At 38.3% G+C, this 27,800-nt stretch overlaps 1 protein-coding gene across 2 annotated transcripts in view; it reads right to left on the bottom strand.

Moving 5' to 3' along the window:
* The window catches only part of LOC126322385 (intraflagellar transport protein 80 homolog), a 421,167-nt gene that overhangs the window by 20,066 nt on the left and 373,301 nt on the right, over nt 1-27,800 (bottom strand). The window contains exon 16 of one of the 2 annotated variants that reach the window (XR_007558988.1): nt 13,345-13,488. Coding sequence is in view for 1 of the 2 variants with exons in the window: in XM_049994301.1 (XP_049850258.1) it covers nt 13,408-13,488 (81 nt within the window). In the remaining variant the exon portion in view is untranslated. Of the gene's footprint in view, nt 1-13,187; nt 13,489-27,800 lie in introns of those variants that run through there. The other variant, XM_049994301.1, reaches the window with a different exon arrangement.

Raw genomic sequence — 27,800 nt, forward strand, 5'->3', positions numbered from 1 at the left:
TACTTCTCTCCTTTCAACTGCACCTCACTGCCCTACTCTCTCTGCACATTGTCCCTGTATGCTCCCACAATCAGCACTTTACCTACCCTGCTATCCCTCCCTTTCCCAGCCTCCTCCTTACTCCACCACCAATACTACCACTCCCATCATGCACAGTTGCTCACAGTGTGGCCTAGCAGCCCAGCCAGAGAGAGTGGTCATGTGTGCGAGTGCATTTGCATGAAATCCTTTTTAAAATATTGTGATTATTCTATCGTGGATTTTTCATTGTTTGATTTTGCCTGTAAGGTCACTTACTAATTTCACCTCAACAGCTTACTTAATATGAGTATCCCAGTAACTGCAAGCACATACTAGAATCTCTGTATTGTTATATCTGATCAGATGACCAGTACCAAGCTATGTTCCACCATCACAGATTTGCTTGTGTTTTGTAAGAGTGTGTTTTAGCACACCTCCACTGTCCTGATTATCTAATCTATGTATGACTTGCTACAACTGCACTGGATACAGTAGATATATGCCTTACAGCTGGCCGTGCAATTCTGGCCCTGCAGTCCGGAACCGCGGGGCTGCTACGGTTGCAGGTTCGAATCCTGCCTCGGGCATGGATGTGTGTGATGTCCTTAGGTTAGTTAGGTTTAAGTAGTTCTAAGTTCTAGGGGACTTATGACCTAAGATGTTGAGTCCCATAGTGCTCAGAGCCATTTTTGTGCCTTACACAAACCGAGATCATCCTTACAGAACCCAAAGGGCTCAATCTAAGATAATGGTCAAAAAACATACTTCACACTATGTTTCCTCAGAGTATTAACAAATCTGCTGGAAACGCTACATGCATAAGGCAGTAAAACTGTAGACTTAGGTGCCATGTCATTCTCATCATATACCCAATTCATGGTTGGTTGATAGTGTAACATGCATCTGATTCGTCTCTCAGTATACACATACTGACAAAAGAAACTTCACCTAAGAAACAAGATATGAACTACCCCTTCATCCTGAGCCAGGTGGGAAGACCTATCAGCCTGAAAATACAAATCAGGGTGAACTGGATTCCTAAAAATGTCTTGCCCCCAAAAACTGTCATCGTTCACCCTAACCGACAAATCAAGTTTAGAGAGCTAGAGGTATGACAGTTTTTTCCAGGGCTTCTGAGAAAAATATTGGTGATACAGAACTTCCTTGTCTGATGCCTTTCTCAATTCAAAATATCCCTCTGTCCTGATGATGGATCGCAATGAAATCTATAGTATTTACATATACGCAGATAAGCCAAAATATTATGAGTACTGCCCACTGCTACATTGGAAGCTGCCTGGTGGCATTGCAGGAGCATGAGGAGGTAATGAAAGTATGAAAGTGGAGCAGACGCAGACAGAGGATCACCCTAATGAAGCTAAGGGATGCAAATGGGGTAATGCATTTAGATAAGTGACTTTGACAAAGGGCAAATTATTATTATTAGGTATAGCCTGTGAATGGGTATCTCAGAAACAGCAAATCTGGCGGAGTGTTCACATGCTACTGTCATGAGTATCTATGGAAAGAGATAGCAGGACAGTAAACTACCACTAGGTGCTAAATGGTTGCAAGACCATAACTCTTCACAACAGAATGTGGGGTTTAGAGGCTTGTCTGCTCTGTAAAGTAGGATAGAGGGTGATCTGTGGTGCCTCTGCTGAAAGAGTACAATGCTGGTGCATGCACAATTGTTTAGGGACACACTGTTCATCATACATTGTTGAACATGAAGTTCCATAGCAGACCACACATGTGTGTTCACAAGTTTACCCAGCGACATCATAAAATCTGATTGCAGTGGGATCAATGGAAACATGTAGCATTGTTGACTGAATCACATTTTTGGTACACTAGGTTGATCGGTTGATCGTCATCTCCACAAACACGGTCACTGGGGTGGACGGCAGTTCCAAAGATGCACCGCATCATGGACACAGGCTGGTGGGAGCAGTTTTGTGCTAAGGAAGACATTCTCGTGCACTTGCATGGGGTTTGTGGTAGAAACAGAAGATATGCTGACAGCTGTGAACCACCTACATCGCTTCATGCTTGATGTCTCCCTCAGTGACGGTCTTTCAGAAGTATACGCCCTTGCTTGACTGTGTCTCAGAGCCAGAACAGTGCTACAATGGTTTGAGAAGCATTATAGTGAACTTGTGTCAGTGTCCAGTTGACCAAATTTGCCTAATGTAAATCCAAATTACATGACCTGTGCATAGACATCCAATGCTACATAGATCCACAAACCCACCAACAATCTGCTGGATTCCTGATATGCAGAATCAATAATGTACTTAGTTTCAAAGACAGATGAACAAGTTATTAAGCACATGGGTATAATGTTTTGTCTCATTATTGTATATTATTCAGTATACTAATAAAAATGACACTGGATTTCTGTTGGTACTTACCTTTAGAAACTTAAATGTTTAGTACTACTGACAGACACACACATATGTAAGTGATGACTTTATCATAGCATTTGGAACTAGTTCCTTCATCAAAGAGAGGAGAGGATAGGGTCAGAAAGGTTAAAAAAGAAATACAGGTCCCTCATGATGAATGAGAAAATGTGCTTTGTCTCCTATTGCAGCATACATCCTCAGGGACTGGGAAGCTGTTGTGGTTCTGGAAACCTGAGCACAGTTGTAACAGATTTGTATAGATGCCCACTGGTTAGTTTCATTACGTTGATGACACTTTTGTTATATGATGTCATGCATGAAACGAAGTATAAGAATTTAAATTTTCTGAATGATATTAATTCTAAAGGAAAGTTCACAATGCAAAAAGAGAATAAAGATCAAATCTCATTTTTGGGCCTGCAGATACTTATAAAAATTTATATGAACTTCATGGCAGAAAGCCTAGAGAAAGCCCACTCTAGCTCACAAAAATTCCAATTACCATCCCAAGTAGAAAAGGAGTATTTAAGACATTGGTGTACTAGGCTAAAGCAATCTGAGTGACATTATTTGGAGGAATAGCTTAATTTAAGAATTATTTTCAGAAGAAACAGCATCTTTGACCAAGATACGGGACACTACATCCTAAAAGATCTGGAGAAGAAGGAAAAAAAGAAAACAAAACAAAATAAAACAAAAATGGTCACAGACTGCATCAGCAGAGCACTTAAAAGGCATGGTATTGAATTACTGTTCCACCGTAAGAAAAGTACATGTGAATGTCGGAATACTGCTAAGGATCTGCACCCAATAGTTGCAATGGCAGAAGTCTGCATAATCCCTTGCACATACGGTCAAGTGTACATAATAATTACTAAAAGCCAAATACCAGAGTTTTAACAAGGTTCAAGGTACTGTGTTAGGATGAGCAAGGAGGCCATAGAAATTCAGAAGTACAAAAACAACTTTAAGAGAAAAGAAGAGGGACTGAAGTTAGAGAAGTTGTGCATCTTTAGTGCTAAATAAAGCAAACAACACCAACTCCTCTGCTGTACGAGCTCCATAACAAGCATCAGTGCACCTGGCATATGATGGTGTCAGACCCATTTACAAGAAAGGCGTACAATAGATATTAATAATTACAAACAGTCTCACTACTTATGTTTCCTTGAAGTTACTGGAAAGTATTATGTACACAAGAACCACAACATGCCCTCTGATGGATAAGCAGGATTATATTCATAAGATGCAGTTTTTATCATCTGATCCAGGATGATTTAATGTAGACCCAGTAAAGAGAGAAGAGAGTTGGGAGGGAGACAAACAACCTCTTGAAGAAAAGTTAATAATAAAAATAATAATAATAATAATAATAATACTTTATTGAACACTCAATGATTCATTGCATATGTATAAAAACAGGTTACAATTCCTGATACATAGCACAATAACACATTCTTCTGAATATGTTACTGATTAACAAAATAATTAAATTACAATTAAAATGGTTTGCTTAACACTAACTACACGGTTCTTTAAAGCTCTTTTTATTCTGCATGTAAGTATGGTATTCTTCTAGTGTGGAAAGGGGATTTTGTAACAGGAGTTTCGCTAGCTGAAATTTAAGGTTACATGTGGATTGTGTTATAACTTTATTGGGCTGTGCATTGGCTAATTTGGCTGTATATTGTGGACCCTTCTCATACAGTGCTGTTCTGTGGCTGCTGATGTAAATTTTTTCTTTGTTTCTGGTATTGTGCTGTCACAAATCAGAACAAATGTTGGGCTGCAGTCTTTTAACAAGTAATGTGGAAAGGTGATGATTCTATTATATTATTTATTGCTACAGACAGAGGTACAGAGACATTTTGTCCGTACACTTTTAATACATTAAAACTGAGGCCATCATGCCCTGTTGAACTGCAAGATTTGGGAGAGCTAATGATGTTAATTATTTCTTTGCAGATTTGCTATGCTCAGATGAATTGCCTTTAAAATTATACTGCAGCTTATTATGTTTCTCATTGATGGCTTTCTCTACTGAAGAAAAATTTGCATGAAACATATTATCAATTTCAAGTTTTACTTACTACTAACCCATTATGCTTACTACTTACTTACTACTTACTACTTACTACTAACCCATTATGCTCAATAATAAATTCCATACAGGATTTGTCTCTTGTCTATTCTAAAACTGTTTATCACTCCTCAGACACCAGTAGTAACATTATGTGAAGCCTGACACTTATTTGCAACATAGTTACTCCTAGGCTGTAATAATATATCTTTACAGTATTCTCGATAAGTTTTGAAGGCCTCCTTTAGCTTGAGATTTTGTCTATTATTCAACATTGCGCTATGGAATTATTTTAATTTTTCCCTTGCTTCAGTGACATCATTTATTGAGATACTTTTGTTTATATTTTTAGTTTGTTTAACTTTTGTGGCTACAACTGGGCATGTGGCATAAAAACAGTAGTAGAAGTCAGCAGCAAAGCTATCATTCTGAATCCATGGTATGTGTGCTAACATACAATTCAATCTATTGATGTTTTCATAATAGATAATTCTTTTGCTTGCATACAGATTCTTTATGGTGACATAGGGCATCTCATTTGCCTCCAACTGAAGTTGTACTGCATGGTGACCAGAGATGGCTAGTTTTAGAACAGATATACTGTCAGAAAGATGGGTCATGTTTGTTGTTATGTTATCTGGTCATGTTTTGTCATTGTCAGTCTCTCTAGTTGCCTCATGGATAAGTGGGGTCAGACTGAATTCATTGAGTAGGAGGTGTAGACTTTTGGTATTGGCGTCATTGGTTAATAAGTCTATATTTATATCCCCTGTTATTATAGTATTTGCACAGCCATTTAACCCAGAAAATGTACTGGCTATACATATCAGCAAGTCAGACAGATTTTTGAAAAATGTATCCATACATGCCCCAGGTGGCCTACAAATACTGATAATTGCTATATTTTCTCTACCCCATGTTAGATTTATAGCAGCAAATTCTGTGATTCCTCCTATGCAGAATGCATTGAAGTCAGTAACACTGAAATTACTTGCTTTAACAGGGAAGATTGCTATGGCATCCCCAGACTTTTTTCCTACTGAAGGTAGAACGGTATTTCATGGAGAATGTTTGACTAATGCTAATTAGGCCTTCAGTGTACCAATGTTCAGTTATGATTAAAATATCAGGTTTATCAAGACACATAATAATATTGGTAAAAAATTATCGGGTTGACAGCAGAGTCAATGCATTGTTCTCCAGCAACATTTCAGCAGGTTTCTTACTTGCCATCTTCAGGTGAAGTGTTTGGTTCTTATCTCATCTGGATCTTTATAGCTGCTGGACCACGGGCTTCTCTGCATCCTTAGCACTGGTTGGGCCAATCAGACGCAGGCGGAATCGGTGCAGCGGTACGTGGTGGAGCGGAGCAGGGCACAGGGTGATACACAGCCTCCGAGAAGATGAGGATACTGTCATTCTACCAGCAGACAAAGGGAACACGACAATGCTGCTAAGAGCGGCTGACTATTGGGACAAGATTAATTCACTGCTGCAGGACCAGGCATACAAACAAGTGGAGAAGGACCCTACAAAAGCTGTGACTAGAAAGACCATTGGTCTTCTCAACAACTCAGGTCTGAGTCAGAACCTAAGAAAAAGGCTTTAGCCCAGAGCTTTGGTTCCACCATGGTTATACGGCCTCCCCAAGATATACAAGAGGGAGGTACCACTATGCCCGATAGTAGACACGATCAATTATCCTACCTACGGTATATCCAAACACCTGGCACAACTACTCAAGCTTCTCATGAGTAAATGTCCCGACCACATCAAGAATTCCATGGAGTTTGTTAAGACAGTCAGGGAGTGACATCTTGACAGAAATAATATTACGGTCAGCTCTGGCGTTACATGCCTCTTCACGAGAGTACTGTTAGAGGACTGATTGAAACTACAGGAGCATCACTTTGATGAAGAGACAGTGGAATTATTCCGCCATGCACTCATGACCATATATTTCCAGAGTGGAGGCAAGTTTTACCAACAGGCAGATGGAGTTGTTATGGGATCCCCACTGGCACCCTGTATCACCAATTTGTACATGTAATACTTCGAGGATATTGCCTTGGAAACAGCTCACCTTAAACCCAAGGTCTTTTATTGGTACGTGGACGATACTTTTACGATCTGGCCGCATGGCAAGTACACTCTAATGGGATTTCTCAACCATGTGAACAACATACACGTGAACATCAAGTTCACAATGGAATTGGAAGAAAAATGAGTGCCTTCCCTTCCTCAATATCCTAATAAAGAAGAAAACAGATGGCACACTGGGATACTCGGTCTACCGAAAGAAAACACACACACACCTGTACCTCAAAGCCAACAGTTGCCATCACCCAGCACAACGAAAATCCATGCTCACTACCCTTGTCCACAGAGCTCATGACATATGTGACAAGGGCAGTTTATCTACTGAGATTCATCACTTCAAGAAAACCTTCCAGAAGAATGGATACACTGAAATGCAGATTAGACGCACTCTCAACATGAGCAAGAAGAAGAAGAAGAAGAAGAAGAAGAAGCAGTAGGAGGAGGAGGAGGAGGAAGAGAACAACAAAGGTCTGGCGTTCCTCCCGTATGCAGGGCCATCCATGGCCAGAGATTGCCAGGATACTGGAGAAGAACAAGATAAAAACCATCTTCCATCCTCCAGCAAAAGTCAGAAATATGCTGGGGTCTAAGAACACTGGGTGTCTATAGCATTTCCTGTGAATATGGGAAACAATATATTGGACAGACGCAGTGTTGCGTAGCACAACACATCTCTGAACATGTGAGAAACTTTCGCCTCAGACAAAAAGCAAAATCCGCAGTAGCAGAGCACAACCTCAGTTAAGAACACATATTTCAATTTGAAGAAACCAAGAGACTATGTAGACCAAAAGGTTTCTGGGACTCTACTATTAAAGAGGCAGTGGAGATACAGGTAATTGATAACCTGGTCAGTTGGGATAGTGGTTTCCAACTCAGCACCATGTGGAACACAACATTATCAAGAATAAGATGAGAGCACACTGATGGAGGCAGATCGGTGGTGGCAGATAGAATAAACAGGTCACAACGAGACGACACACCAGGACCCAGTGCCCGAGGCTCCACCCCACCATGCGCCGCCATGCTGGTTCCGCTTGTGCCTGATTGGTTCGACTGGCACTGAGGATGCAGAGAAGCCCATGGTCCAATGGCTATAAAGATCTGGATAAGACATGAACCCGACACTTTGCCTGAAGATGGCAAGTAAAAAACATGCTGAAACATTGTTGGAGAACAATGCATTGGCTCGGCTGTCAACCCAAGAAGATTTTATCATTGAGATATGCCGAGAAAGCCTGCATCCTCATATGTAATAATATTCATATCATTGGGTTTGCTTTTAAGACTACCAAAATTCCGATGTATGACATTAAGTCTGAGTTTCTCCTGCTGGACTATACAGGATGATTTAGGGCTACCAAACTGTCCAGCAGCGTTTACAAGTGTCCCAGGCTTGCCTGCAATGGCTGTTTGTGTGCCAGATTCTGATTTAGTGGGTTGTGCCATTCCATGGCAATGCGCTCATTTACACTGTTTAGTGGGGAATTTCATCTAATTTCCTTGATAATTAATTAGTTGACAGTGTTTTTGCCTCTTTTATTCATGTGCATACCTTGAGTTGTATGCAGGTCTCTTTCTAGATTGCTGACATTTACCAGGGACTCATTGTGAAATGTGTTACATATTGTTTTAGGCCTATCATTTTACTTGTGCACTTCCAAGTTTACTATAGATTGTTCTATTAGATCATGTCTCTGTGGAATATGAATGATAATTACTTTAGTGTTAATCAACTTACCGAGTGCTACTTTCATGTGCATGATAGTGTCATTTGTTTGATCTTTTACTACATCATTTGTACCTCCCATGATTATGAAACAATCATTTGATGAAAAAGATCACTATTTTGATACACAAATCCTCCACAGCAGAAAGAGATGGCCCAGGTTGAATGTGAGCCACAGCTGTAAAGTCATCCTGGATACTCACAATGTATTGCACAATTCCACAACTGTGACTGTCTCCATATATTAGGATCTGTCCCTTCTTGTTTTTCTGATTCACTTTCCTTCTTCTATAATTCTTTTGGGCCAGATTCTTCCATCCACTTTCCTGGATTTCACTGTTGTTATCTTGGACAGGTTGTTTACATTCACTTAGGTTAGCACACAAGTTTAGGGTCTGTTTTTTGAACTTATTACCAGCAGTTTTTTTGCAGTTTGGAGTGTTGCTCTTTGTTTGCACAGATTTAAATGGTACATTTTCCACTATCTCATCAAGAATCTGATGCCGGTTTTTAGCCATAACAACTGGAATGTTTATTTTTGTTCTTGAATATGGGCTTAAAGTTGTTGAGCAGCCACTGATGATCAGTTTCACTCACCTTTTTATTTACTAGAGAAACCTCAGCCTTTAGACGCTGAATTTTTCTTATTAATTCTCCAACTGTTGCTGAAAATTCTCAATTACAGTCGTTTATTTACCTGTGTTTTTGAGGCAGCACTGAATACATTTCCAGTTTGTCACGAATTCATAATTTTCTTTCACTGACTGATCAATTTTAGAACATCGAAAATGGAATGAATGTTTACATTTTACACACATGATGCCGGTTTTCAACACATTTTCACACTTTCTGCACTTTTCATTGTCTAAATTAGTGTTTTTATGTGGATTAAGAAATGCTGCACTTCCACTTGCCGCCATTTCATTTCCTTGTCATAAGGTACTATCACGACTCTTCACTAGTATTGTACTGTCCATCCTAAATTATATGATTTTCTGAAGATCCACAAGGTGGCGAAATCCACACAATGTAAATTGTTACATGGATTAATAAAGAAATCAAATCAAATCAAATCAAGTAGATCCTCTAAGGCCTATTGTCAGTAATGTAGATGTTCTGAAATACCATGTAGCAAAACACCTTGCTACACTGTTGAACCGTCTAGTAAGCCAATGTGTACATGACGTTACAAACTCAGTAAATTTCATACATCAGTTAAGAGAGATGGCATTTGAGTGACATGTTTTACTAAGTTTTGGTGTAATCACTTACATTCCCTTGCTGGGTTCATTACAGTTACATAGGCATTAAATTAGCTGATTGGATCAGACATGTGTTGACTCTCACTTACTTTTTGGTCATTGATCAATTGTATGAGCAAACAGACCGAACTGCTATGGGGAGGCCTTTGTCACATATTGTTGCCAATCTCTTTATGCAAGACTTTATGGAATGTACCCTGGAGTTGGCTGTATTAAAACCTGTATTATTTTATAAGTAGACAATAATTTTGTTATTTGGTCTCATGGCAGCTTTTCAAAAAATCTCAGTTCAATCTTCCCAAATATTCACTTCACTGTGGAGGTAACAAAGTATGGTTTGATCCCTCCCACATTAACAGAGAAGCCTGGCATTCACAAAATTTCATATCAGTGTGAGAAGGCTTACATTGGCTCAATTTGCACAATTCAGAACAAGTGTGCGGAACATCATTATCGCACGAGAGTGCAGCAGCCTGAAAATGAGTGGTGGTTGATCATTGTTCAAATGAAGGACATAGGATGAAATTTGATGAGATCCTGGTAGGTACCAGTATTTCTAATTTTTGGAACAGTGTGTTCAAGGAGTCAGTTGAAATTAGTTTGGCAGACAGCTTGATTAATAGATGTGAAACTCTCTACTATTTTGCATCAAAGCACAATGTTCTTTGGTGTGGTCATCCAAGTATTTGATGTTAGTCTCTTATTGCAATACATCATTGGAATCGGTGTATACTACAGGCAGTGCCACATACCTAGTCTTGAGGGCAGCACTGGCGGTGGGTAGCACAAGTGCCATGTATGGTTTGGGGACATGTAAAGAATAATGGTGTCCAGTCTTGGTGTGAGATTTTAGCAGGACTAAGCAGCAGCATCTCTCCTGAAGATGGTGGACAAATGGATTGCTTAAATATTGAGTCATGTTGATTTTAGGATCTGGTAGCAAACCATAAGGGACTGCCAAGAATTATTATGCCTGGAAAGCCTATGCAGTCACACCACACATTTTTATTCAGATATATTACTACCATTTCAGGTGCAATGATAATGTTTACATAAGTCTTAGATTCGAAATGAAAGACAGAAGTGGGTATTAACAGCATTTCAGGCAGAAAGCAGCATCTGCATACCAGCTCCTAAAACAAGAACATTTCAAGCAGGGCTCTGTATCTGCAGGTCAACCTTATTCCTGTTTCAGCAGCTGAAAAGTGGAAGCTATATGCAAAGTTCTTATTGTTATAAGAATAGTGTCAATGCTTACAATGACATACATTGATTATCTACTTATACCACAGTGTCTTTTTACAGTTTATTAAACATTGTATGATATATTATCCCAAAACAGTATTTATAACAATGTAAAAAATCAATTATTGACAAAATTATTTAATTGGATAGATAAAAAAATCTACTTACCAAGCAGCGGTAGAACACACACATAAAAGACGACTGTAATTGGCAAGCTTTTGGAGCCAGTGGCTCCTACTTCAGGCAGAAGGGTTGAAGGGGAAGGTAGAGGGGTGAAGGAGAAGAACTGGAGAGGTCTAGAAAAAGTGGTAAATTTTGGGAAAGTTACCCAGGACTGCAAGTCGAGGGAGACTTATCGTAGAGTCTTTCCTTCTCATCCTGTACAGTAAGTCTCCCCTGACATGCAGTTATGGGTGACATTCCCGAAATCTACAACTTTTCCTAGACCTCTCCAGTCCTTTTACTTCACCCCTCTTCCCCCCCTTCAACACTTCTGCTTAAAGAAGGAGCCACTGGCTTTGAAAGTTTGCCAGTTACAACCTTCTTGTGTGTGTGTTCTGTCATTGCTTAGTGAGTAGATTTTTTATCCATCCAGTTGCATAATTTTGTCAAAACAATATTTAAAATGTTATATTGTAAACACAAAGAATTTTCTCTCTTGCATCCACTAAAAATATATTTTCCATCCATTTTCTTCAAAATATACTATACTCTAAACAACTGCTCCCCAGTCAGATATATGTTTAAAAAGAACACAAATTTATTAGGTGCATGCACAAAAAATTAACAAAATAACTTTAACCAAGTAAATCAATTACTAATAATAACACAGGCGAGTGTAGGTTGCTACTCGCCACACAGGTCAAGCACTCACATCAGACGTGGCTGCAGTCAGGCCTTAGTGTCTGGAGTGCGTGTGCATATAAGTTGCACTCAAGGAATGTGTGTCTGTTTTCTACTTTGGAAAAATGGCTTTGCCCAAAACCTTAAATATTTGTATCATTCTTTTTCACTGTGCCTGCCTGGGTCTCAATGACTCCTCGTCTATGTAGTAAGTAGCAATCTATCCTTTCCATTCTTCCATATATTAATAATGTTATCTATTGCCCCGTAAATGTCTAAATAGTTGAAGTTTTACATTATTGCAGATATTGCAGCACAATAAATTAAAAATTAGTTTTGACACTCAAATGCTGTAAGTTCCAGGTGAGTTCTAGATTTTTCTAAATAGCACATCACGATCAATTTTTGTAGGTAGCAGTAGTAATAATGGTATTGTCCAACACAAAATACAAAATCAAAAAGCAAAATACTCTCAATGCTCTCAGACACAAATGAAATGTTCAATAAGGCATAAAAAGAAGCAAGGTCAAGGAAACTAGAAAATCAAATATATTACATTGTTTTAAGACTAATAATGAAACATCATGATGAGTAACTTCAGTGCACCATTCTTTCAATGCAAAAAAAAAAAAAAAAAGAAGTTACTTTTCTTTATGAGAAGGCAACACAGAATTACTTTTATTTCTTGATTGAAGCATTCACTCATTAGAAGAGTATGAACTGCTCTAAAACTTCCTAGCAGATGAAAATAATGTACTTGGCTGGTACTTCAACCGTAAATTTGCCTTTAATGAAAAATACTCATACCAACAGAGTTATCCAGACACGACTGACAACCCACACTTGCAACTTCACTTCTGGCAGTCACTCTACCCCACTTTCTAAAATTAACAGAAATTCTCCTGCACAATTGCTGAACTAGTACTCTTGAAAAATAAAACAATTCAAAGAAGTTGCTTGGTCATAACCCATAGGATGATTTCCAGACTTCTGCAGCAGAGTGTGCACTATTATGAAACTACTTGGTTAATTAAAATTGCTATTTCAGCAAAATATGCAGGACAGCTTCTGTGACATATGGAAAGCAACTGGAATGAATTAGTGGCAGAAGTGAAGTTGAGGGCAGATCATGAGCAATTTCTGGATAGCTCACTGGATAAAAGAGTTGCCCATGAAAGGAATGATCCCAGGTGCATGACTCTGTCAAGCACATTAGCTTTACACACGCACGCAAGCACGCACGCACACACATATGTGACATATGGAAAGCAACTGGAATGAATTAGTGGCAGAAGTGAAGTTGAGGGCAGGTCATGAGCAATTTCTGGATAGCTCACTGGATAAAAGAGTTGCCCATGAAAGGAATGATCCCAGGTGCATGACTCTGTCAAGCACATTAGCTTTACACACGCACGCACCCCCCCCCCCCCCCCCCCCCCCACACACACACACACTTGCATCCACAATAAATGATGGAAATACTAATAACAAGGTCAGTATATGTTAAAAATAATAAAGCAACTCTTTATTGCATTACTGACTGAAAATGGTATATTATGCGTGCTACAAGCTTCGAACATGCATTACAATAATGTTGGTATAAGTTAGAAATAAACTACTAGTAAAGGAGAAACTTTTGAACTCCTTATTACATACACAGTGTTACAACATGCCATAGTGCTTCATGTAATGGGACCATGTTGCTTCACAACAGGAACTTTATTTTATGGAGTAATTCTGCTGCTCAGCTTCAAGCTCCATCCGTTCTTTGGCTGCTATTTTCTCCTCATCAATCTCAACCTAATGATAAAATAGCACAAAATACAAACAAAATTTACACTGTTTACTTTATATGTCGAAAACAAATATAAAAATTACACTCTGTCCACACCTTCTTTCTTCATACATTTATTTTTTACTTGGAAAGATTCACTCACTAATAATGTGACTATTTTGCCACATTTTGCATGAAACTATAAAAGTTACCAATAACTAAAATGAATTACTACACAGTCACCTTTCTTTCATTTTTGCTTAAAGTTATGTTTTGACTGTTTGTAGGAGGAAATGCAATATGTGACTACACTGGAGAATGTACTGATTAACTTGAGATATAGGTACAGTAGAATTTTAGGGAATTGAGAGAGCATTTCAGTTTGCTTTTGGAGTTGTCGTTTTGTAGGTTTCACACCCCATTTTTTGTGAAAACTTAGTTGATAATATTGCTTTTAAAATGCAGTTTGTTCATTAGTCAGCAAATAATTTTTTTTGTAAATAGTTTATGACCTGGTGTTCAACCATGTTTAACATTAAAGAGAACTTTCTATGAAAGGCTTCATGTAACATTTGGTTATTTTTGTAGCTACTAATTAGCATGATCATTGTATTTTTACACAGCAACATATCTATTCCAGTTTAGAGTGACCTTAACAGTTACTCTTGAAAATCCTGCATGGATCTAATTTTTTAAAGTGTATCTCAGTTTTAAATCCTGGATCTTCTCTTGCATGATACTTTACCAACATAATATTTTTAATGATGGAATTGAGACATTTAAAATGAAATACATTTTACCTGTGGAAAAATGTTCCTGATGTAGTGCAAAATGGGCTTTAAAAGACTTTGACAGAAAAATGGTGGATCAGCTACCCTAGTCTCATTCCGCCTTCCTTGCCAAAAATATTGGCATGTGAACCTATTCACATTCTTTTAACACAAAACATTCTAAACCCTTGTACCCTGTCTCTCTTTTAAGTGAAACATTCATACTCAGAATATCCCTCTCACTGCCATTGTCTACATATCTATCTTTCTCCCACTGTCCCCTTTTTCTCCAGTTGGCTCTTTTTCCTATCTGTCTCTCCCACTGTCACTGTCTTCATCCCCCTCTCTTGCTCTTCCTTCCCACTGTCTTCTCTGCTACTTTCACTGTCTTTCTGTCCCACTGCCATTGTCTTTATCCCATTTTCTCATTCCCATTGCCACTGTCTCTTTCTTTCTTGCTTTCAGTCTGCTGTCTTTGTCTTCAACCACCATTGTCTCCTCTCCACACATGTCCTTGTGGATGGTTTTGAACCCTAGATTGGAAAATTTTAACGTGTCTGTATGGGGAATTGGGGAAAGTGGGTAAATTTTATCGTGTTAGTCCCCCCCCCCCCCCCCCCTGCTCCAAGCCTGTGTGTGGTCTCGAGAAGGTGGAATGAGGACTGAAGAAGCTGGTTCCCCACTTGTCTGTCAGATTAGAAGCATTTAAAGAGAAGCATATTTGCTTTGCCATGTGTTCACTATGTCACGTAAAACTATATTATTCAAACTGATTGTTATGCACATATTTATGTGCATAAGTATGGTAACTCTGAACCTCTGGGTCTCTTTAATGACTAAGCATCTCAAAAAAGTTTCAAGATCACTGAGAACATCATTTTAAGAAACATACGGTACAGATATCAATGATTTACCATGAACGGAAATTACTGACGAGGCCATTCCTGCAACTGGCACTTCTGGTAACCAAAAATCATGGTTTTTTGGGTAACGATTTTTGAATATAATGGATAAAGGTTTTTGAAAATGAGAAGATGGTGTTTCTAGATGAAAGTTTACAGAATGTAAGTTAAAATTTAAGCCATTTTCTATAGTCAACTGTGGCCTACTGCGTAAAAATGGTTAAAAACCGGTTTTTGCAGTTTTTTGCATAAATACAATAACTTTGAACATCTGGATATTAGTGATGGACAATAATTTTGAAAAAAGTTTCATATTTCCCCAAGAACATCATCTCAAGAAGATATGGTAAAAATCTGGACGATTTTCCACAAATATAAATTACATCAGTAGCCAACCCCACAATTTGTACTGTTGATATCCAAAAATCATAGTTTTTTAGGGTTTTTCTCAGCAACCAACCACAATCAAATGGTTCTTTGGTTAGCCACCTACGGTCCACTCTAGAATGCTTTAATGCAAGGAAACCAGCTGTTTTGCTAAATTTTCTTGTACTGGAGAAAATGTGTAATGTCTGAACAGTGACCCCATAGTGTAGGATAGTTACAGTCTGCCCATTATTCTGATAGATGTACAAGTGGTTGCTAGACCAAGGGCCATCCAAAACACGTGCCCCTTATCTGTGGGATCAAAAGAACCTGAGATACGATCCCCTGAAAAACCACATTTTTGCACGTGGATTTTTGGAACATTTTGGTACGGTGCAGACCAAAAACAACAGATGAAACAGACAGCTGTTTCGCTGGAAACCAGCTGAATGACCATCCTACAAGCCAGATAGATCTGCTGACCATATATTTGGCCAAACATTGTCATGAGGCATGTTGTAATGTGTAGGCCTGAGCAAGCATGTGGAGGTGAGCCACAGATGGTCAGGTATTTGATAAATTCAGACAATGTCATTCATAACTGAAGGGAGTGACTGGCATAATGATTAACTTACCTGTTTGATTTTTTGTAAATTGTGATCACTTTCACTTGTTATTTGAGATTACTACTAAAATAATATGTTAAATGCAAGAGAATTTACAAAAACTGTCATTGGTAAAGAAAAGATCACTTGTTTGTGAATATTTTGATCCAAACAGTGACAACAATAAGTATGCTGTTTAGTTGTTTGATGTACTGGGTTCAGATTTCTTGTGGCAAAGAAGGAAAAAAAGTACGTGCATACTACAGCTGTAACTCAACAGTTGTATTTTTGTTTTGAAATGTTTTATAACATTGATCGGCTGGCATGTGTTCACAGATGTGATGATTTATGGAATACTTGGTTTAATTAAACTTGTTTGGGATCTGTAGATGTTTTTGTAAAATACAGCTATATAAACAGTTTAAACTAATATAAAATACCAAACCTATCTTAAACCTAATAAAATATTTTTTATCTATCAGATATTTCAGCTGTGAAGAATCATTTGAAAATGAAACTTCTAGATAAATTTCAATCCGTTAACAAAGGTGTAACTGCTAGTATATCAACACCATGTTTAGCCACCCCCAATAAAAAATCTGTCTTCAATACTGGCAGAAATGCAATTGACTATGTCAGGATCACTTGAAAAGCAATTGCTTTGGGATGCAAATGTTATAAAAGTTTAAAAAATCATTATTTAATAGCAGAGAATATTTCATTAAATAGTGAGCTTATTATCTGTTGAAAGGACCATAGTTACGAGGGTTGGAACTTAAATAGTGGGTACTATTTATTCACAACTGATACAAAAGATACATGTTTGCACCTGTTACTGTCCTTCAAAGTAGTCACCAGCATTGTTTAGAACCTGTTGCCAGAGATGTGGAAGGAGTAGTATACCATTAGCAGAGCCTGGTCTGTTGATGGTGTGAATGGAGCGGTCTACTGCCTGTCGAATCTCTGGAACAGTTCTGAAGAGAATGCCACAAAGTGGTTTCTTAAGCTTCGGAACCAAACCAAAGTCACAAGGACTTAAGTCTGGGGAGTATGGTGGATGGTACAGTACTTCCCATCGACCAAACAGAGCAGCTACAGTTTGCGCTGTATGCACCCACGCATTGTTGCGCAAAATGATGGATGGGTTGCGCAGAAAGTATCGCCGCTTCTTTTGCAAAGCTGGTCACAGGTGGTGCTCCAAAAACAAACAGTAATACTGTGCATTGACGGTCTGCCGTGGAGGAACATAATGCATTAGGATAACACCATCTCAGTCGTACACGAGAATCACCATAACTTTAGACTGCTCCATTTGCACTATCAACAGAACAGGCTCTGCTAATGGTATACTATGACTTCCACATCACTCGCAATGGGTTCTGCACAATGCTGGTGACTACTGTGAAGGACAGTAACAGGTGCAAACACGTAACTCTCTTGTATCGGTTATGAATAAATAGTTGCCACTATTTAAGTTCCAACCCTCGTATAAGACTCCTAGAACAAGCTTTACTCCCCATAAAATGCCAAGCCATATATACATTTCCCAAACAATTGTTCCTGATATCTACAACATAATTGTAGATTGTAACTGTATAACAAACTCAGTTAACATTAGAAAATCAATATGGAACTGTGTAAGTAAGTGATTTCTTACAAAACATGGAAAAAAATGATTGACATTGTACATAGGACATATAAGGATGTAGGTATTGATTTAGATGGCGATTGTAATATGGATTCCTTAGAGTACACTGAAGATTATGAAAAGCTAAATTGTGCTGAAAATGTTGCAGACAAGTGAAATAACTTTTTTAACACTTTATCCATTTTAATGTAACATTTACAATCCCTTTCAAAAAGAAAAAAAGTCCAGAACTGTGTAAGAGTGTCTTCTAGAGTGAGACAAATGAAGGAGAAAATACTTACTAGCTGGCAAATATGTAAACAGTTCCCAGATCGATAACATAGAGATAATTACCTATCTCGTCAAAAAGTCTATATACATACATCAAAAAACTGTATAACAAACTCAGTTAACATTAGAAAATCAATATGGAACTGTGTAAGTAAGTGATTTCTTACAAAACATGGAAAAAAGATTGACATTGTACGTAGGAAATATAAGGATGTGATTGTAATATGGATTCCTTAGAATACACTGAAGATTATTAAAAGCTAAATGACATTCTGCGTGGTTAAAAATTCCCCAGAGAGAGTTTATGTGCCAACCAAACTAACTAGAGACACCTCTAGTTGTACATACAAAAAATAGATACATACATAGAGTTGATACAGTAAACCTCCACCTCTCAGATCACATTTGTCAGACAGCTGAAATATTGAATATAAATGATCCACAAAGAATTCATGAGACGAAGGAAATTTGATGTATAAATGACAAATCTTTGTAGAAGTTAAAGTCTTCACTGTAGTCTGAGATATGGAACAATGTATATTATGCTGAAAATGTTGCAGACAAGTGAAATAACTTTTTAACACTTTATCCATTTCAATGTAACATTTACAATCCCTTTCAAAAAGAAAAAAAAATGCCCAGAATTGTGTAAGAGTGTCTTCTAGAGTGATACAAATGCAGGAGAAAATACTCACTGGCTGGAAAATGTGTAAACAGTTCCCAGAGCGATAACCTAGAGATAATTACCTATATCGTCAAAAAGTCTATATAATACACCAAAAAGCTGTATAACAAACTTAATTAACATTAGAAAATCAATATGGAACTGAGTAAGTAAGTGATTTAGTAGAAAACCGAAACCTAGCATCAGAAGTATCCAACTGAGAAATGATAGTGTGACCCTTTATAGTCGTAATGCTTTTAGTAACTCAGGTACAATATCTGTGGCCTTTGGTTCTGATGATCATAGAACTTCTAACCAGGTACAAAAATTGGTCAATGTTTATGAAATAAATAAAACTGGGAAAGAGAGAATTATAAATAAAATAAGAAATCAATTTACAACAGGCACTGAATAAAATTCAATTCCCTCCATTATCTTAAAGAAGTGCAAACAGTCACTCTTTCCTGTTCTGGTTCGCCTGTTCAATAAAAGTTTAAATGAAGGTGTTTTTCCATCTGAATTAAAATTTACAGTAGTCATGTCACTGCTTAAAAAAGGTAGAACTGACAAAGTTGAGAACTACTGACCAATCAGTTTAATTCTGATCCCAATTTTTAGAAAAAATTATTGCACTGAAATTAGAAAACTTATTTGCAACAGAAAAAAAATGTTACAAGACATCAAACATGGTTTTAGGAAAGGCTACTCAAAATCATCTGCCATATGTGATCTAGTGCACAAAGTATTAATGAAATTAGATGAGAAAGAAGGGGTGCCATATTTGTTCCTAAACTTATCACCGGCTTTTGTCATACTATCTCATGAGCTGCTATGAGCTGTCATCAGATAAACAGCTAAGACTCTTACAATCATACCTATAACACAAATATAAAGTTACACAACTTACACACAAATTGAGCAACATTATTAAAATATACAGCTGCAGGCCAGCTACAGTGCAGTGTGGTTTGGCCCCGAGAGCTAGTTGTGGGACCTTCATTGTTCACATTATATATTAATAATCTACTCACAGTGCACAATAGCAAGGTAACTATCAGACAACAAAACATTTGTTACCTGGAAACACAACAAGAATGATCTGGCCCTAATTTGTTGTGGGGTCTTGGCTTCAAGAATTACTTTCACAGTATCACTTGGGCTTAAACCTTAGTAAAATAAGTCTAATGGTCTTTCAAGTAAACCATCAACCTGCTGGAGTGCAATGGAACGTTATGACTGATGGTGGTACAGAAATAAAGTTGGATTATAAAACTGCCCTCCCTGGTGTAGTGTTAGACATGCATCTCTCTCTCTTGGAAACATCACATTTATCTTTTACACAAAAAACTAAGAAAATCAATTTACCCAAGGAGGACAACACCACAAGTTAATTACGAGCAATTATGACCTGTGGTTATTGGAACAGGCAGGCACGTATAGGAGTAGCTGACCTTATTGCACATACAATACCTTATTTTCTTTCCATGAATCATCCAAACAAAACTGCTGATATACAAGCACAGCTGCAGGTAACAGTTTGTTTATAATTCTAGGAGAGACTGTGATTATCATTGGGAAAGGTGTAATGCAAAAAGTGCAGACAACAGCCCCTATTACATGAGGATCAGATTTTGTAACAAACTTCCAAAGAATTTAAAAAGCTCAAGTGTAATCCACTTTCAAATGGCCTTGATGGAGTTTCTTACCAATAAATGTTCCTACAGTACGAAGGAGCAATATAATATTTTCATTTGTAACAATGCTATTTATAAGCACCAATAATGAGATATACCGCTTTTTTAGTCTGTGTAATTTCTCCCCAAATTTTTGACAGAAATGTAAAATATGTCCACAATTCACAGATAATCCTGCAGTATCATGTGCTATCGATACCATGCAGCACCAGTCCACATTGATAAGTTCGCACCTCCCATGTGATCATGCCACCAATCCATGGCCAGCTCAGAGACACACCCTCCTCAGCCTGAGCCATTAAGGAGCTAACTTAAAGGACACTGTACTGGTCTAGTCAGTCTCCACATGAATGAGACAATTTAGGAAATAACAGATTACAAATACAGTCATACATACAAGGAAAAATTTAGATAAACTGCAAAACCATTTTCACACATCGTTCAGTCAAGCTAGATGATGATGATGATGATGATTTGGTTTGAGGGGCACTCGACATCATGGTCATCAGCACCCTTTCAAAAAGTCAACAGTCTGACAGTTCACAAAATTTCACCACTCTGTTAACACTGGTATCGGTATCTGCGAGGATGGCGGGCTGATCTCCAGTGAGACCGAGGGCTGCCATAATATCAGTATACAGGACACAGGTAGCCACAATATGCTAAACTGAAAGCGACACACCAGAAACTTCACAGAATGTTGGATCCTCCTGCTGGAGGAGGAAGCCATGTGTGAAAGGGCTATGCCCGATGCACAGTCTGGTACGCAAAACCTCCTTCCAGTGGCGAGGCTGACACGAAGTCCACCAAGCCTTTGTGGTCAATTTGAGCAACTGCAAACATTCAGTCTCCCACTGACGCATGATGCATCTGTCAGAAAATGAGATAATGGTGTGCAACGGGATGGTGGACAGCACCATCCCAACATGCTTCCTTGGCAGCTTTGTCAGCCATGTCGTTACCCTGTGTCCCAACGTGGCCAGGTACCCAGCAAAAGGTCACCTCCTTTCCATGGCATTGGAGCCATTGTAAAGAGTCATGGACGAGCTGAATCAGTGGGTCTACCGGATACATTTGGTGATATGCTTGCAGCGCACTAAGAGAGTCGGAACAGACAAGGAAAGTCATATGGTGATATCTGAGAACCCTCTCCAGCGCCATTAGAATGCCATATAACTCTGCATCATAATTTGTAAATTGTTCTGGAAGACACACTTTAAAAATCCTATCAGAGAAAGCCACATAATAACTGAGAGCATTCTCCTGCTGGGATCCATCTGTATAAATAATGATAAAACTATGGTATATACTTCAAATAGATGAAAACAAAGTTGTAAGACACAGGCCTGGAGTACAATTTTTGTCAAGCTAGAAGTCAGGTGAGCAAAGCCCTGTGGTGCTTCTATGGAATAAAAATTCAGATAAGAAAGCGAGTCTCAACTGTCAGTCAGTTCAGCTCTCTGTCTAGCCTAAATGTTGTCACTCAGCCTCTGTTACTACTGTGGATATTGGACTCAATCCATCTCATCGACTTATATTGGATATTGCTCTGGACTTGCATTTGGTTATCAAGTTAACTAAAAGAAGTTCATAAAATATTATGTGTGAATCTTATTTTTTTGCTCTCTGTTATAGAACATATCAACTCCTTGGCATCTGTCACCAGGATGACCAAACAAATCCTGTATTTGTCTATGGGGAATAATAGAATAAATAATGAAGAGACTCAAGAAACTCAACTTTGCCTTTGTGGATGATGTTGCAATATAGGATGAAAACAAGGCTAATGTGCAACAGCAGCTAAACATCTGCAGAGTAACTATTGTAAGGAGCAACAGGCAGAACATTCTTTGAAGCAGTAAATCAAATTGGTTTGTAAATGCCAGTAACGGAGGAACTCAAATCCCAAAGGTTTCAGCAACCACAATGAAATGACACTAGGTACAGCTCCTTGCTAGTAACTAGCTGGAGGGAAGTAGAAGGGCTACCCAGAAAGTAGATAAATACATCACACTCAAGTTTAGGCTCCAGCAAAGGAGCTCTGAAATTTCATTGTTACAAAATTTTTTTCTGTCATCTGAGACTTCAGTTAGTCAAACCCTCTCACGGTTTCCTGTCATCATCAAAACACTGTAAGCCAGGTCTCCGTTGTTGGAAATAAATGGTAGTCACTGAGTGCAACATCCGGAGTGCATGGAGGATGAGGAAAGCACTGAGTACATCTCGAGTACGATTTTCCACGTGTGCTCGAGAGGAACATAAGTCGTGCAAGAATAAAATTTTTAAGCTCAACATTCCTCTATGCTTATTCTGAATTCCTCTTCTTAAGTCTTCCATAGAAAAACAGGTGCCACATTCTTTCTTGAAGACAATGTTTTTCAAGCATTTACTTTGTTCTTTGGGGAAGTTTGTGCCCCCCCCCCCCCTTCACCCTCCTCGCCACAGATTGCAATTTGGTCTCACATTCACATACTTGACCCAAGTCTCATCTCCAGGTACGAGTCACCATATTTTTCATAAGAATCGAGAAAGGCATATGTTGGTTCTTGTGATTTTCTGTCAAGGTTGTTAAAATCCATCTTACACAAAATTTATGATAGCCTTGCTTCTATGAAACAATTTGATGCAACAAACTTCGTGGAACTTATGGAAAGCTAAACAAGGACTGTGTCATAGTGAATTGATGCTTTTCTTGAATCTTCTTGTCAATTTTTGGGACCAGTTTAACAGTTGCAATGATTGGTCATTCATCTCATTCTTCATTGTGAACATTAGTTTGGCCATTTATGAATTTAATACACCACTGGCATACTCCACCTTCATACAATTGCAAACAATTTCAATCTATCTAGGGTTTTTTGCCAAGAAAAACCTTATTACTGACTGCACTTCACAATTTGTGGGATTTTCAGTTGTGGCACACATTTTAAGCTTTTGGTGTTAAATACTGGGAAATGACATGAATCTCACATTGGCAAGGCTGGATGCTGAGTTAATGGCCAAAAGCTGAGACAACAATATGGCCATACTAGCCCCACCCATCATTGCTGTAGGTAAGGCTTATCCAAACAGTGCCACTGGGGTGGTGTGGCTGAGCCGTGTCACTTTGTAGACCGTCAGGTTTGCCTGCCACACCTCACCATGCCACTGTATGCATGCTCCGTATAGAGGACAGACTGCCACGCCTGCAGCAGTCAAAAGCATTGATATGGTACAAAGCTGTTAGTCAAATGTTTAGTATGTCATCAGAACATCATGTATCTAAAAAAAGTACTCGACTGAACGGCACTTTAATACTTGACACAAAGATCAGTTTGAACACTTGTCGCAAGAGGAAGATCAGTCAAATCTTGAAGAACTGAAAGAAAATTTCAAGCAGCATTACAGTGAAGTAACTGTTCCCTATCGTATATATGACTCTTTATTATTTATAAACATCATAAATAAATAAAACTATATTTTATAATCTGATATGTCACTTATCAATGTGCCAATTATTGAAGTCAGATTATCAGCAACAAGAAACATTTCTTTTCAGTTAATTTTTATATTTGGGTGACATTAATTTGCATCGCATAGAAATAAGGAAAAGTTTCAGATTCATTTTTTTTTTACACACTTTCTGAAAAGCTGTCACAAATGCTCTCTTGGACAGCAAGGTTTCATGAAGAGTCATTCTTTCTTTTTCTGTATTTGTGCTTTGATGGATGGGAAAACATATGTTGTATTTTGATCTATGTTTTCAATTACTTAAAAAACAAATATTCCAATAGATAAAAATTTATTTGCGACCACACTTCACTGTCCTTTTTAGCATCTATGCCTGCTTTTCAGAGGAACTGGGACAAAATGCACCTAAAACCAATCTTTTTTGTTAGTTTTTTATTTGGGTTAATTGTTAAAATGATGAAAGTGTGTTAAAAACAGGATTGTACAAAATTAATTGTAAAGTTTTTTTGCATTGTAAAGTTTTGTTTTTCATGGTTGGAGAAGGAAACAGGTGGGCAAAGTTTGCGTGCGAGTTACAAATGCTCACTGAGAATTGTGAAAGCAGGGAATGCTTGCAGGTGGGAACCTCATTAAGGACTGCTTGGTCGACTCGATGGCTTGTATTTGTCCACTGAAAAATTTGAAAAAAAAAAAAAAAAAAATAGCTCTTTTGCCTCATTCTGTTGCTCACTGAGTTGAACATATGGCCTCAGATATGGAGCAGTGATTAGTGGAGAGAGCGGCAAACTTCATTTCATTTTTTATAGCTCGTCATATTCATTTGGGGTGTCGAAGACAAACTATGTGTCACCAAAGAATTTCTCGACCTTATACCATTAAAAGACAAAGCCACGGATTTGGCTATTTTTGTAGCCATGGAAAATGAGTCAATGGGCTTAAAATGGGAACACCTGACCTGTGTAACAATGGATGGAGCCCCTGCGCTATGAGGTGTATGCACTGAATACCTGGGTTATGTCAGGTCAAAATTGGCTGAAAGGCTGTTCCTTATTCAAACACTGTCTGCCTTTGTTGGTAATGAGGATCACCCTGTGGCTAAACATGCCTTGGTGCACGGCCAGCACATCTTGGCACAGTGTTACATCGTCTGGTTATCTGGATACTTCCTACCAACACCAACCTATCTGAACTCTGGAGATGGGAACTTGCCCTTCAGTATATCCTCTGTTCTCGATATCCACTAGGCCTCAACCTCCGCTAATTTCAAGTTGCCGCCACTCATACCTCACCTGTCTTTCAACAACTTCTTTGCCTCTGTATTTCCGCCTCCACTGACATCTCTGCCCGAACTCTTTGTCTTTACAAATGTCTGCTTGTGTCTGTGTATGTGCGGATGGATATGTGTGTGTGAGCGAGTGTACACCTGTCCTTTTTTCCCCCTAAGGTAAGTCTTTCCGCTCCCGGGATTGCAATGACTTCTTACCCTCTCCCTTAAAACCCACATCCTTTCATCTTTCCCTCTCCTTCCCTCTTTCCTGAAGAAGCAACCGTCGGTTGCAAAAGCTAGAAATTCTGTGTCTGTGTTTTATTTATTGTGTCTGTCTACCGGCGCTTTCCCGCTTGGTAAGTCTTGGAATCTTTGTTTTTAATATATTTTTCCCATGTGGAAGTTTCTTTCTTTTGTGGGAAAAACAGTTGCGCAAGGAGAATCGTGGACACTTCCCTGCATTAGACAGCATCAAAGAAGATGTGGATTTTTTATATTATGTTCAAATAATTTCCTAATTGTAAGAAGAGTATGAAAACAGATTTTTGGAGATAAGTGAGCTTCAACCAGCCTAGATATTTTTGTTGGCCCATTTTTCCCTTTAGGCAGAGGATGTCTCACAAGTGTTTCAACTAGAGCGATATCTGCTTGAAGGACTGCTTTCTTATGTGTAAGATTTTGGATGACTTTTACAACTGTTTTCCTTGAGAGAATTATCCTCTTTTGCACAAGCACGTGGCCAAAGTTCTCTCAATGTTTGTTTCCACATTTATATGTGAGCACCTTTTCTCCCTTTTAAAGCTAGTTAAAACTAAAAAGCATTCACTACTTAGCAATAAGACTTTGACAGTTTCCTTGAGATTTGCAGTCTACTGCAATATTGTACCGAACCTAAGCAAAATCATTTCCTCGAAAAAGAAAAACGTACAAAATGTTGTCGTCTTTAACAATGTTGACTGTAAGGTTTATAGGTCTTTATAACCTTAAGTCTATTTCTTTAATATGTTTTGAAACTTGGCCAATTAAAATTATTGTGTACAAAACAACAAACTAAGGATTCGATGTCTAAGCTCTGCAAAGGGATACAAAAAGCTATAGTTCAAAGTACAACAAAAAATATTTACTTGTAACTAGTAAAAGTAAGAACGAGATTGTATATCTCTTACATAAAATTATTTTGAAATTAGAATATTTATGACACTAGTTCATTGACGATATTGATATGTCTTTCAGAAGACACCTACTGTACATATGACAAATATGCATGTGTCATGTTAATAGGCTCTACCTGTGGGTCAGAAAACTACTAAGTTGTTCTTTGATTGTTGTTTTGGACAGTGTCTTCTAAAGCTTTGCATAGTAATTCTGCCACATGAATACTAATTGTTACCTAAACAGTAAATGGTTAGCTAGTTTTACCGCTCATCGACCACTTTTACATATCTGCACTACCTCTGTTATTTTGTTTATGTTGGATCTGACCGCTGGACAGTCCAACTCAGAACTGTGCTTTGTTGTGCGGTCCTGCTCACTCCGCAGCTGTCTCTCGCTCCTATGCTGACACTAGCAACACACAGTTGTGTACGGGACGCTGAACTACACTACCTAGCATCCACTGGGCGCAGATCTTGGATGAGCCTGCTGCAGGTGAAAACGTAATCTACTTTCTCGATAGCCCTCACATTATTGCTTTCACATCTAAAAAGAAAAACAAACACATGGATTCCTCTTATGATGCTCCAGACAGGAACAAGGTTAAAAATCGAAAAAAAGTCCTTATTGACTTGCTACATGGAGTGTACAGACTGGTCATATTTGGAGTTGTTCCAAACATTTGGGCAATATTTTAAGATGGGATGCACAAGTGATTTGTATACTGACTGCATTTTCTCATTATGTAGCTAAGAAGCTGAAGATAGCTAGATGCTTTACTTATGTTTCCATTCCAGTTGTCATCCATGACATTCTAGTCACTGAACGCAATTTTTGCACTTTGTAAAGTGCAGAATTTCAAACTGCTGAACACTGAAACAGGTTGACAAACTTTGCATCACTTTCAGAATCTAAAGATGTCTGCTTGGGTAAATGAGCAACTTTTTCATATGGTATTTCATTATACATAACCACACCACCTAGAAAAAGTCTGAGGTTACTGTTAATACTGTCTGTCAGGCAGATGAGCACAGCCAGCCCATAGCAGCCCACCCCAAGCAAATTTGATAGTGTAGAGCAAGTGGACTCAGCTCAGCCTGGGTCACCTTGGTGCACAGTACCTGGGCCATCCCAATGGACTCTGCTGTACTGCACTGGCATGAAGGCCCGTTAATGTCTCTGCATAGTGACACAGGCTGAAATCACTAATCCACTCGCTAGCCTACAGAGCCAATGCCTCTCATTGTCTCAAGAAGGTTTCCTAACAATAAAGTGTTATCACACTTTTTTCGCATTTCCTTACCAAAAAGAATTTGTGTGTGGCAATCCATTGAGTAATTAATTTTTTTGTCATCTCTATATGAAGCATTTGCACCGTACACAATATGTGATTGTCTGGTAAGTATAATTGTTTGGGCATCCTGATTAACTGTTTGAGAAAAACTAATAATTGTTGTAAATATGTTTTGCATGTGAGAGATGGGTGATTTTGGGTGGCAGAAATGACAAGGAGGAGATGAAACTGCTGCATGGTAACAGAGTAATTCATT

The sequence above is a fragment of the Schistocerca gregaria genome, chromosome 2 (assembly GCF_023897955.1).
Source record: "Schistocerca gregaria isolate iqSchGreg1 chromosome 2, iqSchGreg1.2, whole genome shotgun sequence".
Lineage (NCBI taxonomy): Eukaryota > Metazoa > Arthropoda > Insecta > Orthoptera > Acrididae > Schistocerca > Schistocerca gregaria.